At 40.8% G+C, this 15,764-nt stretch overlaps 1 protein-coding gene across 1 annotated transcript in view; it reads left to right on the top strand.

Annotated features, from left to right (window-relative positions):
- The first annotated feature begins 9,363 nt into the window (after window positions 1-9,363).
- The window catches only part of LOC147461208 (ubiquitin receptor RAD23b-like), a 38,799-nt gene continuing 32,398 nt past the window's right edge, over window positions 9,364-15,764 (top strand). The window contains exons 1-8 of the mRNA XM_086508818.1: window positions 9,364-9,563; window positions 9,952-10,113; window positions 10,442-10,525; window positions 10,612-10,694; window positions 10,783-10,821; window positions 10,895-11,069; window positions 11,144-11,341; window positions 11,415-11,477. Of these exons, the coding sequence (XP_086364944.1) occupies window positions 9,498-9,563; window positions 9,952-10,113; window positions 10,442-10,525; window positions 10,612-10,694; window positions 10,783-10,821; window positions 10,895-11,069; window positions 11,144-11,341; window positions 11,415-11,477 (870 nt within the window). The 5' untranslated portion in view covers window positions 9,364-9,497. The remainder of the gene's footprint in view (window positions 9,564-9,951; window positions 10,114-10,441; window positions 10,526-10,611; window positions 10,695-10,782; window positions 10,822-10,894; window positions 11,070-11,143; window positions 11,342-11,414; window positions 11,478-15,764) is intronic.

The raw sequence follows: 15,764 nt of genomic DNA, 5'->3' as shown, positions 1-15,764 counted from the left end.
AACTCCATTAGAAACATCATCCATTTGATCAACTTGCCCTAAACGATCACTTTGTTGATCGGAAAGAGAAGTGCTTGATGATCAATGTAGAAGTGAAATAGCTTGCCTAACAAGTAGTGTATGAACTTTGTGGCGCCAAAAACCATTCCTAGTGCTTCTCACTCTCTAGTGGAATACCCGTGTTCGGCTAAACTAAACTGGCGATTGGCAAAGTAGACTGGATAGTCTTTATTCCCATCAGGCTAGTCTAGTATAGCCCCCATCGCCATTCAAGACATATCCACATGCACATGGAAAATTACATCCAAGTCTGGTTGATGAAGGATTTGATTCCTGCTGATCGCCTCCTTCAAGCACATGAAACTTTGTTCACATTCTTGAGTCCAAATGAACGTCTTTCCCTTCTAGGTTAACTCATATAAAGGAAGTGCCTTAGCTGCAAACATATAGATAAATCTTTGATAGAAATTAACCTATCCCAGGAAAGAGCTCAGTTCAGATAAATTTGTCAACGCTCTAGCTTGTTGAACACACTTAACCTTATCATTAGCCATCTCACTATTATTCCTAGAGACAATCTGTCCTAGAAGTTGGCCTTTCCATACCATGAATATTGATTTAAATGGGTTCAAGCAAATCCTCTTCTCTTTGCATCTCTCAAAAACCATTTCTAGAAAGAGTAGATGCATTTCCTTGGTAGAGAATTCAATAAAATTATCCATAAATATCACGTGAAGCTTATGCAAAAACTCACTAAATATTTCTATTAGACACCTCTGGAAAGTTGTTGAAGCACCACATAGTTCTAATGGCATGACCAAGTACATGAATGCTCCGCATTCAGTGATGAATGTTGTTTTGGCTCAGTCTTCTGGTGTGATTTTTAGTTGATTGTAACCACTATAACCATCCATATAATTGTGCATCTCATGGCCAACGATCTTGTCTAGCAGCATATGATGACAGTGGGAGTGGAAAGGGGTCTTTTATAATATGAGAATTATGCTTCTTGTAATCCACACATACCCTTAACTTCCCATTTTTCTTCGAAACCACTACAATGGGGAATAATAAGTCACTACTTGCAACCTCAATAATAATGAACCCTGCCTTTAGAGATTGTTGATCTTCTCCTTGACCTTCTTAGCATAGTTTGGGTTCATTCTATACTTCTGCAGTCTCATTGGTTTGGCATCGGAGTTTTAGTGGTATGCGATGCTGACACACTTTTGGATTGACTCCTTTTAAATCAGTGTGTTCTTGTGCAAATACATCCTTGTATTTTTCAAACAAAGCTTTGGCCTTCTCGCTAATCTCTAGCTCCAGATGTTTGTTGATCTTCACCATTGTAGGCTTCACATCTATCTCGAGATTCCATTCTTCAACCTCTTGATCATCTAGAAGTAACTAATTTGGACGTCCTCGTTTTCATTTGACCAGTGATTCTAATTACTTCTCAATACAAATACTTGCTACATATTCATTAAGTGGATTGCCTAGCTCTACCAGCAGAGCTAGGCAATCCACCTCTGTTCTTCCAACAACTTGATCTGAACTCTCTATATTTGTCTGAGTGTGATCTGACTGTTCTGATGCACGCCCATCCAATTGAACTGTCCTCCCTCCAATGTTCAACTCTGTCAGATGTGAGTACTGCTTTCTTTGCCTATCAACTTGCTCCTTGTCAATTAGAACATCAGTTAGGTCTATCTCTATAAGTGGAAAGATACTCATTGAAGCTAACATCCTCTCAATTTTCTTGGTGTCATATTTCTTACAAAGCTCCTCTGGTCTTATAGCCTTTTTCTAGCTTCTTGTAACGACTGTCTTGATGTGAATTCTCCTGTCGGCCCCCTTAATGGTTAATGTTTGATTGACATAGTTGTGTATAGCTCCAACAATTATGAGCCATGGTCTACCAAAAAGCATTCCATATGATCCCTATACATCCAAGACAAAGAGGCTGGTATTGAATTTTTTATTTACCTTCTTTGATTTGAATATTCTCAAATTAATCTTGTGGCTTTAAACTACCATGCAATCAACCATGCCTACCCTAAATTGTGCTTGTTTTAGATCGTGAATTCCCAATTTCTATCTCATATATTCTCTGAGAATATTAATTCCAGCTCCATCATCCAGTAATACCCTGGATAATGCTTCTCGGCATTGCTTTATGTAATCCACTTGAATTACTAGAACCTCATAATCCCTAATGGCTACCACACTGCTCTAGCTTCAGCCTCTGCTTTCCTCTTCTGTTTTATGACTTTCGCAGCTTTTGGTGTCATCCAATTCCACCGTTAATTTTTGGATTCTTTCACAAACCTTAACATATATCTCCTCTTATTCGTTAACATAACTACTATCTGAACTGGAAGATCTTTTCTCCAACTGGGTGTCCTCCCACTTCCACTGAGCTAACTTCTTTTATCTGGGAGCTGGATGATTTGTGCGATGGACTCTCTGATTGATCTTTCACTAGGTTAGTACCTTCAGCCTTGGTCAAGTATGATCTGACTTGCCTTACCTCTTCAACCATACTCTCAATTATAGCTCTCGTAGATTTGTCCAATCCAATTGCTGCTTTCTTCTCACCCAATTGCTTGAGCTACTTCTCTTCCTGACTTCGTGAAGGTTGAGGCTGTAATTTCTAAATTATCATAGCATCTGGGCATTCTGGATATTCTAGTATCTTCTTTGCTAGGTTCTCTACAATCTTGGCTGCCAGCCCTCGTTCTTCTTACCATTCATCAACTACTTTCCTTTGCCTTTTGCCTTCCATGTGGCTCTTTGTTGCTCCCATTTCTTTGCTTCAAGAGCTTGCTTTGCCTCAGGTTCTTCTAAAATCTTCTCAATTAATACACCTCTGCTTCTGGTCACTACCCTTATTAGCACTCGTTCAGTGTTTTCTGTTCATATCCTTCTGATTTGGCAGCCTTCGAGCTGCAAAATGGCCATATTTTTCGCAGGTATAACAATTTAAACTCTTTATCCCAAAGTGAGCTTTGCCTATGCCGCGGCCAATACCCCTTTGGTATCTGCCTCAGCCACCTCCAACACTCGTGTTGGTCTCATTCTCCTTGTAGCCACTTGCTCCATCTATCTTCACTGGTTCCAGATTCATCAATGCAATTATAGATAAGTCCTTCCCCTTCTTGAAGTGATGAATTCTTATCCCGCAATTGTTCCACACATGCCTCTGAATTTGCATTTTGAACACTAGGTCTTGATCTTTCCTATTGAAGATATTGTTTTGATCATCTTAGCTATCTGGTGTTACATCTCTTCCACCTTCCTGGTCTAAGAACTATCAGATGGGCTGGAAGTTGTCATGGAATCTGACCCTTCAATCGATGTTTTGCTATCACTAGAATCTCCTCTTGTGCCTCCTTTCCTTTTTAGCTTGTTGTTTCAATTTCAGTGCTTGCTAAACCAGATAATTGAATTTCTTCGTAGGGGCTAGAACTTCTTATTCCCTTAGCTTCGTACTTCTAAAGCCGTTAAGGAACTAAGCCCTCATCCTCTTTTTTGATGGAGGTTCCTGTAATTGTTTGGTCAGTTCCTTGATCTTCTTGATGTAGTTTCTAACTGACAATTTGCCTTGCTTTATCTTGTCCAGCTTGCAAAAAATGTCTTCATCTTCTTTGTTGTGTAATACTTCAGGTGCAATGCTTTAATCACTTTGTTGTACGATTTGAGAAGGCATGCTAGATAATGGTAATACCATTTTGTAGATGCCTCCTTCAATGTTTGAGGAAAATACCCTTCCCATTCATCCTCATCTATATCGTTCAGCTTAGCGTACTGCTCAGTCTACTCAGATTTTCCATTTGGGCTCATTTCGGCCTCCGTTTCCACTACATGCAGTACTACACATGCAATTTTGTAATGCATTGCTCCTCTTTTTGGGCAGTTTTCACATCAGGTGCATGCATTCACCATGGTTGACAACAACACATATGTGTTTTAAGATGTTTGCTCCTGAGGATAAATTGGATGGGGACAATTACCCAATGTGGGCTTACATGATGCAACAATGTTCTTATGTCAAAAATCGTTTGGAATGTTGTGCAGGGCATTGATGTACGCCCTGGTTTTGAGGATATAGGCAATGTAGAGGATGTTGCAGGTTTTGGTGGCAAGGTTGCTGCAATCAGAGATGTTTTGCCTACAGCCGAGCAGGCTCGTTGGGATGTTGGAGATGCGCAGGCTATGCATTAATTGTGTTGTCTGTGAAGCACACTATTACTCCTCACATTCGTTCAACTAAATCTGCAAAATAGGCTTGGAACATTCTGCCTGGTGTTGGAGTGGAGTCAAAGTTTATGCACAAGGAAAATGAAATGGACACTTTCCTTTCTCGTATCAAGGATATTAATGAGCAACTTATTTCTGCAAGCGAAGTCATTTCTAACAATTCCCTTGTGCAGACTTTTATTGATACTTTACCAGATTCTTACCAGGCTTTTGCTAGTATTTGGAGACTTATGACCCGAGGAAATCCTGAAGTTGTCAAGTTTGATGCATTATGCACATTGATATTGCAAGAGTCTCTTTCCAGAAAAAACAGGGCTAAACAGTGTGCAATTGAACATGCCTTTATTGCTGCTCAACGAAAAAGTGGTAAGAATAATGTAGCCACTTCTCATGGTTCTTCTTCAAGTGGAAAGGTACATGTTCCTAATGCTTCTACTGATAGCACTTTGTCTAGGAATTCTGGTGAAAAGGGCAAAAAGAAGATGCGTTGCCATTATTGTAAAGCTAATGATCAATTGATCAAGTATTGTTCGAAATTGAAGGCAAAAGAGGTCGAGAAGAAAGAGGTTGGTTCCACTACAAGTGTAGCTATTATAGAGTCTTCTGTGAAAGGAGATTGTGATGTTGATGTAGATGCAGAATGGGCTTTTAGTGTAGAGTGCACCTATGATCCTTTTGTACATGATGCATGTATGTGAGTTGCTGCAGATGCTTGGGTGTGGTACTTAGATAGTGGTGCTACAAAGCACATTACCTCTCACCGTGACTTGTTTACCTCTCTAGAGGATGTCCCTCATGGAATACAGTCACTCGTGCCAACAATGCCTCTTTTTCGATCAAGGGACTTGGAAAGATTGTGTTGTCTATTGCAAATGGCAGTTCTTTCACACTTGTTGATGCATTGTATGTACCTAGGTCTTTATCTGCATTTGCTAGACTTGGTCTTGTTGTCAATTTTGTGGATGACAGATGTGCAATTCATGATCTCAGTTTTGGTGATGAAATTGTTGCATCTGGTATTTTGTGTCGTGGGTTGTATAAGCTCACTTTGTATCACAAGTGTGGGCAAAATTTTGCAAATGCAATTGTTAATTCAAAGGCTGTTTCAAATGCAAAACTTTGGCATGCATGTTTTGCCCATTTGAAATTTACCAATTTACTACATTTACAAAAATCTGATATGGTTACGTCTATGCTGCCTCTTGAAGCAATTGTGAAGAATGTTTGTGAAGGTTGTATTTTGGGTAAAATGCAGCGTTCAAAGTTTCCAAAGGATGGTTCAATAAGGGCTACATGTAGGTTGTAGCTTGTGCATAGTGATGTTTGTGGGCCCATGCAAACTCTATCCTTGGGCAGTTACCTTTATTTCGTGATTTTCATTGATGATTACTCCAGGCATGCATGTGTACCCCTATCCTCTTAAAGCTAAGTCTGAAGTGTTTATGTGCTTCAAGAAATTTCTAGCTATGGATGAAAAATGTCTCTAAATGTACTCGATTGAGGGGTGGACTATATGTCTCATGAACTTAATGCATTTCTGACTAGTCGTGGGATAAAACACCAATGTACAATGCTGTATACACCTCAAAAACATGGTGTTGTTGAGAGGAAAAATAAGTTGCTTATTCAGATGGCATGATGTATGGTCAAGAGTCAAGCTTTGCCACATTTGTTTTGGCTTGAGGGCATCATGTGTGCTACTTATGTACTTAACAGGTGTCCTACAAAAGCTTTGGAGTCTATGACTCCAAGCAATTTCTGGCTATGGCTAAAAATGTCTCTAAATGTACTATGGATACCCTCCATTTCGATCGAGGGGGGGCGTATATGTCTCATTAATTTAATGCATTTTTGACTAGTCGTGGGATAAAACACCAATGTACAATGCCATACACACCTCAAAAAAATGGTGTTGTTGAGAGGAAAAATAGGTCGCTTATCGAGATGGCACGATGTATGGTCAAGAGTCAAGCTTTGCCACATTTGTTTTGGCTTGAGGCCACCATGTGTGCTACTTATGTATCCGCTTAAAGCCAAGTCCGAAGTGTTTATGTGCTTTGAGCAATTTTTTGCTATGGATGAAAATGTCTCTAAATGTACTATGGGAACCCTCCATTTCAATCGAGGGGGGCTCGCGGTTTTGTCATTAAAGGGTAGTAAGATAAAGTGTGCAAATGTAAGAAATCTTTGTATGGGTTGAAGCAATTTCTTCGTGCTTGGTATGAGAAAGTCGACACTCATTTGGTTAAACAAGGATTTTGTATAACACTCCAACAGAAAGCACTTTGCGTGTAATACGTGAGGGCGATGTACTTCTCATCGTTGTTCTATATGTGGATGATTTACTGATCACTGGTCTGAATGAGGCACATATTGCTGAATTTAAGGCTCACTTGAATGCTGCTTTTAAGATGAAAGATTTGGGGCTGTTGCATCATTACTTGGTATTTAAGCAATGTGATGGTGGTATTGCCTTGTGTCAGACAAGTTACATAGAGACATTGCTATGTGAGTTTGAACTTGAGGATTGCAAACCTATTGCCACTCTCATGGAAACATGTTTGAAATTGAGTCTTCATGATGTTGGTGATCCTGGCGATGTCACTCCTTACCCAAACTACTGTTGGATGCCTTATTTATGTATGCAACATGAGGCCAGATACTCAGTTTGTAGTCTCATAGGTCATCAACGTTATGCATAGCCCATGGTCTAAGCATTGGCAGCCTGTCAAACGGATCTTTTGCTACTTGAGTGGCACTTACATCTTGGTTTTTTTATCCCAAGGGGGGATCATTGCCGCGAGATTTACATGCTTTTTCAAACTCAGATTGGGTTGGTTATTTTGACACGCGAATGTCCACAAGTGGTTTTTGTTTCATGCTCGATAATTCATGCATATCATGGTTGAGCAAGAAGCAACCTAATGTGGCCACTTCCAATTGTGAGGCTGAGTATAGGACAACCTTCACGGCTACGGTTGAGTGTGTATGGCTCAAAGGCCCTATAACTCTTTTGGGTGTTGGACCGGACACTACTAACATCAACTACATTGATAGTCAGAGCGCATTGGCAAGTGTGAGAAACCCAACTTTTCATGCTCACACAAAGCAAATTGAGGTGCATTACCACTATGTCAGGGAGAGGCTCTCAGCAGTAGAGATCAGCTTGGCCTATGTGCTAACACATGCCAACCTTGCAGATTTTTTCACAAAGGCATTGTCTCGTGAGAAGTTCGAACCTTTTTGCAAAGCTTTGGACTTACTCCCCTTTGTGGACTGATCATGTCCTTAGGGTATGGCACTTCCCTATACTTTATGTGCCAGCTCTTGTTCAACGCATCACTCCCAGAGAGGATTTTTTACCATATACATGTGGTAGTGTTGTGTGTGAACACAATTAGGACCACCGTGGCATTTTTTCCCTCACTAGGAGGTTTCCCCCCCCCCCCGTGCATTGTATATATGCCCATTAGTCTAGGGCTATCTTATCTTTCCATTGCACACTAAGTAATATAAGGGACATCATCAGAAAATGAACTAACACAACAAAGAAAGTAGATTTCGATGATGAAGCTAAATTGCATACAGATAGGTAAATCTTGGATGATACATTAAAGTCTTTGGGAGAGCACCATGGGGAGGCAGAGGTGCTATCCTTGTACAAATACTTTGACTCTTTAAAATATTCAAGATAAGGGTGTGCAAAAAGAAGGAAACAAAGTCCAAGGACCACAGTGTTGGAAGCTTGAAAAAGGCCTTTAATGATAACAAAGAAGAAGAGGGACCGAATCAAATACTTGAAATTGTAATGAGAAAAGACAACTTAAATTTGTAGAAGAATAGCATGCCGATCCCCAAGCTGGAGTAAATGAAAATGATGGTCAAAAGAACCATCAAGATGATCGGTAATTGTATTTGACTTTTTCAAGTTTTTTGTATATTGGGAGCTCATCAAGTATGTGGATCCTTTGTCATGTTCGTGGGGAGACATTTTCCATCAGGCACGACAAGTGTATAATGGTTCAAGTGTTTTTGTATGACAAGTTATTGGTTTTTGGGTAACTTTTTGGTTGTCAGGTCTTGGTCCTTTTAAGTTATAATGGGGTTGTATTGAGGACACCATTTAGTGGAAGAGAACTCAATACTATTTTAGATTTTTGTTGAAATATATTCAACTATCTCTAATTGAATAGTACTTCAATGCTAGTATTTTGTTACTTTCTCACTGGAGCATGGTACTTTAACTAACTATGCTATAAATGCTTAAAATGCATGTCAAGCTCTTAGCTTTTACATTTTAAATCACCTAACTTAGTTTGTGCAAGTGTCACTTGGCTATGAGGTACAATTAAAGAGAGACTCAAGTCTGCTCAAGCTCTTGACCTCCAATCTTCAAAGAGAAATGTAGAATAAGCATAGGGGTAATGCCATCCATCCACCTTGTATGAAAAAATACTCTATATAGAGCTCCTCATCAATCATAGCTCATCCCATGACTCACCCTCCTAACATTGTCTGCCTCTCTCTATGGAAAGCTAGTGTGATAATTAATTGAAGGCCCCCCCCCCCCCCCCCCCCCCCCTCCTCAAAGGTTGAATGTATAAAAATTGCATCAACGTAAGAAACTATGGATGTTTGCATCTCTCTCTCTCTCTCTCTCTCTCTCTCTCTCTCTCCCCACGTATGCAACGTACATGCTGCATCCCCTTCTTCAATGAGCACACATAAGGTTCTCAATTGATCAATTGCATTTTACAGGGTTGTGTGTTAAGTGACACTCCCTTTTTGAGGCCGCTCTTTAGCATGTTAGTGTGGAATCCAAAGCCCTCCCCTCCGATGACTAACGCAAAAGACGAGCTACCTCCAATCACACCCCATTGTTAATGGATCCTGCAATGATTTGACACCAGTACTGCACTTGTGTTGCTCAATGTGCTCAAGACCCAGGTTTGGCAAAGAAATCCATGTTCATATTTAACGCTGCTATTACCTTCCATTTTGAGGTACTTAACTTTAGTGGAGTAAAGATCGGCTCCTTTTTAGGGGTTTATTGCTCTAGGCAAGAACTCCTTGGCGGCCTTTTAATTTTAGAATATTCGTGAGGAACTTTGGGAACTGGAAAGCAGTACTTTCTCATTCTTTACACAGGCAGCAAAGTCGTCTTCTCTTCACGCAACGCGCAGCGCACGCTTCGAACGTAAGGTGGGTTCGACTGCCACACAGAAGAGAAGGCAAGCATGCAGATTTCTGTGAAGACCCTTAAGGGCAATCAATTCGAGGTGGACGTCGGCTCGTCAGACACAGTAAGCTACCCTTTACTCCGATTTAGGGCTGCGTTTAGGGTTCCGCTCTGTTTCGCCATTGCCCTTGATTGCTTCTTTCTCTTGTTTAAGACATTCCTTTGCTGCTGGATGAAATGATCCATGATTTGCTAACACTCACATGCACTGCAAGCGTGCGGGCACACACACAAAACAGCAAAAGAAACATCAAAACTTTAACAGTAAGTTGTACTATATAGTATGCACGCACATGATAAGTAGGCTTGATTCACATGCTCTTTTTGGTAACACTCGAAGCCTGGAGGTGAGGTGCTTTTATACGAATCAGCATGTACATGGTGTTCTTTTTAAGTACTTGGTTTAATTTTGTGAACAATTTTTGATCCCTGGGTTTTTAAATCCATGGCAGGTAATGGCCGTAAAAATGAGGATCGAAGGTGCTCAGGGAAAGGATACTTTTCCATTTGCACAACAATTGCTTATCTACAAGGGCAAGGTTTTGAAAGATGACACCACAATGGAAGAAAACAATGTGACAGAGAACAGCTTTTTGGTTGTAATGTTAACAAAGGTAAGAAATCAAGTTTTTGCCCTCCATTTGAAGGTCAGTTTAGCCCTTGATTCGTTTTTGCACTCTACAATGTAGCTGTTGTGGTCTTTGAGTCCATGTACCAAGAGCCATTACCAAACATGGAAAGGCTTTATGTAATGTACAATTCTTTGACTTGATAGATCTGAATCTGAATGTCATCATTACTTTTCTATCCGTGTTAACAATGTTGCATGGACTGTAGCAAAGACGGTTTTGGTAGATCATTTTTTGCTCATGCTGATTGCAGTTTAATTGTGTTCAATAATCTTGCACTGTCTCATGCTTTTCTTCTCTCATCGAACTTCAGACCAAGGCAACGTCGTCTGGTTCAGCTGCCTCTGCGTCTTCCACACCTGCATCAACTACAGCGCCAACACCAAGTGGAACTCAGGTATGTCTGTATGATGGTTGAGAGTTTGCTTTGCTGGCTATAAGGCACTACAAGGTGCTAAAAGATTGAGCTGAGTTTGTACTTAGGTCCCTTCAACAACATTGCCGCCAGCTCCAGCCCCTAGCCCTGCAGCACCTGCATCTCCAGCCACAACAGCCCCTCCTACACCGTCAGTCTCTTTTTGCGAAGTTTTCAATATTTTGCGTTTCTCTTTTTTTGGTGGTTTGCTTATTATTTGACTGTAATGAAGTGTTCAGACCTGTAGCTGTGCCAGTAGCAGAAGAAGCTCCTGCACGGTGAGATAAGGCTGCTGTCTTGCTGTATGGTCAAGCTGTGTTGTAGCTAACAATTTGTGGCGCTTATGACCAGGAACACTAATGTATACGAGCAAGCAGCATCAACTCTTGTTGCAGGCACAAACCTTGAACAAACAGTGGAGTGGATTCTGGATATGGGTGGTGGAAACTGGGATAGGCAGACAGTATTACAGGCATTGCGGGCTGCATACAACAATCCAGAGCGAGCTGTTGATTATTTGTACAATGTAAATATTCCACAACGATGCTTTCACGTATAAGGGGACGAGCACTTTATTTATGGTAATGATGTTTTGGCCAGGGTATACCAGATTCAGCAGAGGTTGCTGTTCCAGCACCCACACCCTTTGCACGTCCACCTGGCTCCGCAGGGGGTGCGCCAGCACAGGCCCAAGCGACAGCAGCAGTGCCAGCTCCAACAACAGTACCTCCTCCAGTTGCAACTGCTCAAGCAGCTGGTGGTGGCCCGAATGCAGCACCATTGGATCTTTTTCCTCAGGTTAGGCGCCATCAATGCCAAATGTATTAAGATTTTCTTTGTGCATTTGTGGATAAACTTTCTATTGATTCAGGGCATGCCAGGCCTCGGAGCAGCTGCTCCAGGTGCTTTGGATTTCTTGAGAACCAACCCACAGGTACACTTGTCTTCAGCTACACAGTCATATATCAAAGAATCAATCCTTGGGTAACTTTTTCTGTAATCTCAGAACCCTCATAGCTTGGACTGTGGGAGGCATTAGTTACTTGATTCGTTTATTGAATTATGCATGAAGGGAAACCAGTGATTTTTGATTGCTTTGGCTTTCCTTGAGCTCCCAATCATATTGACCATACGCTCTTGCATTTAGAACCTCCTTTTAGCACAGTACGGGTGCAAAATTGTAAAAAAATGAGGTAAATGCTCCATAGCTAAGTTCTGATGTGCTTTATAGAAAGCTAGGTGTGCTTGTGAGAGCTTTTGGGGTCATCTTGTAAGTTTATGTCTAGATCTAAGGAGTGAGGGCTTCTTGGTGTCTGTGCCAAACATTGGAGGCTCCTCTCTTTGGGTTGGGTCTTGGGCATGTCCCAGATTCTGATTGATCAGACATGATTTGGCCCACTTCAGTAGGGCCGCCTAATTTAGGGCTGTGTTTTTTCATATTCCCCGTTGTTGGGTTGTGGGTGCTTATTAGGAGAGCCACACAGCCGTGCACACCCATACTTATAGTGGGTGGTGTCGTCAATTCACTCACCAGTATTGGAGCTACCACTTTTGTATAGAGCACGGCTTGTCCCTTTTTTTTTGTCTCCTCTTTTGTTGCATCTCTCTCTCTCTCTCTCCCGCCCCCCTTTTGCTGCCACCATTCCCATCTTGTACATGTTAAGAGTTCTTCCAGAATTGCACTTTCCTTTAAGGGTGAATTTGGGCTTATCTTGGATCATCTAGGTATATAAATCATACGACTTTTAAGAGAGTTGCAAAGGCAAAAGTTTTTTTTTCCTCGTGGTTGTTGAGAAGTGCTTGCTTGTATACTTACTGTAAGAGCTCCTCCAATTTTCCAATCTAAAAGTGGAAAATGGTGGCTTCTTGGTATCTTCTTTGCTTGATCATAGCTTGAGATATTGTCGTCTTGTGCATGGGGTTGGTTTGAACTTTGGGATGAAAAAGATTCGTATAGCATTTTTATCCGTTCTTGGGACTCTGTGCATTTCATGTTTGAAATTCTAATGGGAGTAGCCGAGAAGGTTGCATTGGAGCTTGAATGCAATCATGTGTCTCTCCCAAAAGTGCTTTTGGCTTCTGATGACTGCACTGTGTCAGCTTGGCAGTGCGGACAGATACGGGTCGTACATTTCAAATCTAAAGTAAAAGGGGTGGACTTTGTTTACTTAGATCTCGTGTTTGGCCTAGTATAGTATGGTGTCTACGCGATTTATATTGCATATAGGCTTTACTTATATGAACGTGTTATCTTAAACATGTTAATTATGTGCATATAAAAATTACAAATATTGGCAATTGGAGAGCTCCCTTTTCTCTTCAGATATCATTGTAGTATTACATTTGCTTTATTAGTCTGATTGTTGCTATATATTTTGTTTTCATGTGGACGTGTATTTGCATGCCCATTATGATGGTTTGAAGTTGTTGGCAATGCTCTCTTTTGTTAGGCTTTTTCACAAAATTTGATATTATTTCATGAATTTTCAAAGGTGAATTCGGCATTTCATGAATTCTAGATTTATGTACTTGACATATTTAGTGAGAAGCACTACTTGTGTGTACTTGCATGTTTATGTCTAGACAAATCAAGCTTAGGAGATGCAAGATGCAAGATGCAAGTTTGGATGCGATATAATGTAGAAGGGGTAAATTGATGACATGTTATCACGAGGATGGGGTGCAAATTTAGTGTCAAGAAAAAAGATAGTGTCTGGAAATGCTCTCTTTTGTTAGGCTATTTCACAAAATTTGATTTTATTTCCTAAATTTTCAAAGGTGATTTTGGGATTTTCATGGATTTTAAATGTATGTACTTGACATATTTAGTGAGAAGCACTACTTGTGTGTACTTTCATGTTTATGTCTAGACAAATCGAAATTAGGAGATGCAAGTTTGGATGCGATATAATGTAGATTAAGGTGATGACATGTTAAAAATTTGATATTATTTCATAAATTTTCTAAGGTGATTTTGGGATGGATTTTCATGGATTTTAGGTGTATGTACTTGACATATTTAGTGAGAAGCACTACTTGTGTGTACTTGCATGTTTATGTCTAGACAAATCAAAGTTCGATATAATGTGAAGGTGATGACTTCTTATCATGAGGATGGGGTGGAGATTTAGTGTCGGAAAAAAATATATATTGCCTTAAGAGACTATTATATTGCACAAGGAAATTCAAACACTATAGAAGTACTCTTAAGCCCTTTTGAAAGAAGCTAAGCGTTGAGAAGGTTAATACCTTTGTTAAAGTTATGCATCTCATGTGAAAGTGCACATTATAGCTATTTATTAAGGTAGTCATTTTACGTTTTTGACACAATTTATTTAGGTTGGGTCGGACAACTTTCTATGGGATGTATCACTTCGTATGCATTTGGTCAAAGATAATTGGAGCCATCTCAAGCTTGTTGTCACGAGACGGGCACCACGTGCCAATGGAAAAGAACAGATTGAACAACTTTAAGCACTTCAAATAACAATCGAATTGAAAGAGATAGACGACACAAGAGGGGGAGTGGCGGAGTTCCACCCCAAAAGAGCACTGGCCCCAAAGATTGTCGTACCTTTTGGTATTTCTTTGTATTGCTTGAATTGAGTACAACGCCGGTACTCCAAACTCTGCACCTTGTCCAGGAAGCATGCCAGAGAATGAGCATTCTGCACATATTTAAAGGCCCTTGGCTTTGAAAAACAGTCAAACTCAAAAGCATATGGCCTCAAAAGCTGGCGCTAAAAATTGCCCAACGTAAATCACGGAAATCCGTACTGGCTACCACGTTAGCAGGTCAGCGTGAAACACGGAATTTTGTACAGTTGCCACGTCATCAGGTCTGTGTGTGTGGGCTTGCTTTATTTTAATGCCTTTATGTCACTTCCCCATCAGACGGGGTCCCATATGTTGGTGGGAACTCTTCTTTAAAAATAGGCCACTCGGCAAGACTTTGTAAGTTTGTAAAACTTCTTCTATTGCTTCAGCTTCTTCACTTAGGATTTAGGCCAGGTTGGCTCCGTTCTTTAGTGGAATGACACGTCAACAGTTTGTGATACTTGGCCTCTCTCTCTCTCTCTCTCTCTCTCTCTCTCTCTCTCTCTCGGTTATGCCATTTCCCTCTTGAATAACAGGTCGGATAGATCTTTAAGGTCTCTTGGGATAGTTTCGTATGATGTTAAAATTCTCTTCTTCTTCTTCTCCTCTCTCTCTCTCTCTTGTTTGGTACGGCAAGTGTCGCATATGGCCCTCAGCAAAGATGAAGGACGTGGCATGTGATTTGCCCTTTTGCTTGTGACAATAGATCCCCTTGCTTTGGTTTCAGCTAGCAATGCAAGTGCCCTATCGTTGTTTGTCGTTTTTAACAAACGCCTTATTATAAGGCCTTATATTTTTTAGTTATCGTTGAATTCGAGCGTCTTTTTTGCATTTCCTCTCAAGATGTTCTTAAGTTTTTTTATAAATTCTGATCCCGCATATTGCAACACTTTTTTTAGTTAATGCTGGCTTTGACTAAAGAGAGGAGCAAAGGGTATCCAGAGGCAACACCACGACGATGTCTATTTACTATCTCTTATTGAGGGGGGGTGGCAAATTAACTTGTGCATTGGCTTCTTATCTAGTGGCAGAGTAGAGTGCAGTACCAGGGCCAAGGCAATAGGGCGATGGACTGCATGCGAAGAGGAATGGTTGGAGTCCACGTTGTGAAAGGTGAAGACGTCACTATAGTGTTCGGATCTCCTACTGGTATAGTTTAAGTAGGACTTGCTAGATATCTTAGGTGTCAGGTGACATCCAACCCTATGTGTCCGTGGACAAGCTACAGCACGACAAGGGTTCAGTCAGTCCAGTCAGTCTAGATTTAGAAGTGTTCTGGCACTTTTGTGAGTCTGTTCGCAGATCGTGCATGCCGAGACACTTAGTGTAGATGCATATCCTCAGGTTGCACACAGCATGATCATAAGCATTCCCATCAGAATCCTTGAGGGGAATTTTCCAGTGCATTTAGCCTATTTTACTTATTTTTGACATTTTTCACTTATTAATTTAAGTGACTTTTGTTGGAAAGTAGGTAGGGCAAATTGAGTAAGTTTGTATATAAGCAAACCTAGACTGACACTATTTGGCAAAAGAGGCAACAAGAGCAAGACCCCCTCCCCCCCCCCCCCCCCCCCCCTCGGGCAGGAGACTTAGCGTTTTCAGCCAAGGACAGCCAATGTTT

The sequence above is a fragment of the Adiantum capillus-veneris genome, chromosome 3 (assembly GCF_014529385.1).
Source record: "Adiantum capillus-veneris isolate H3 chromosome 3, ASM1452938v2, whole genome shotgun sequence".
In the NCBI taxonomy this organism is placed as follows: Eukaryota; Viridiplantae; Streptophyta; class Polypodiopsida; order Polypodiales; family Pteridaceae; genus Adiantum; species Adiantum capillus-veneris.
Note: the sequence above shows the minus strand (reverse complement) of the source record. Positions and strands in the feature narration are given on the sequence as shown.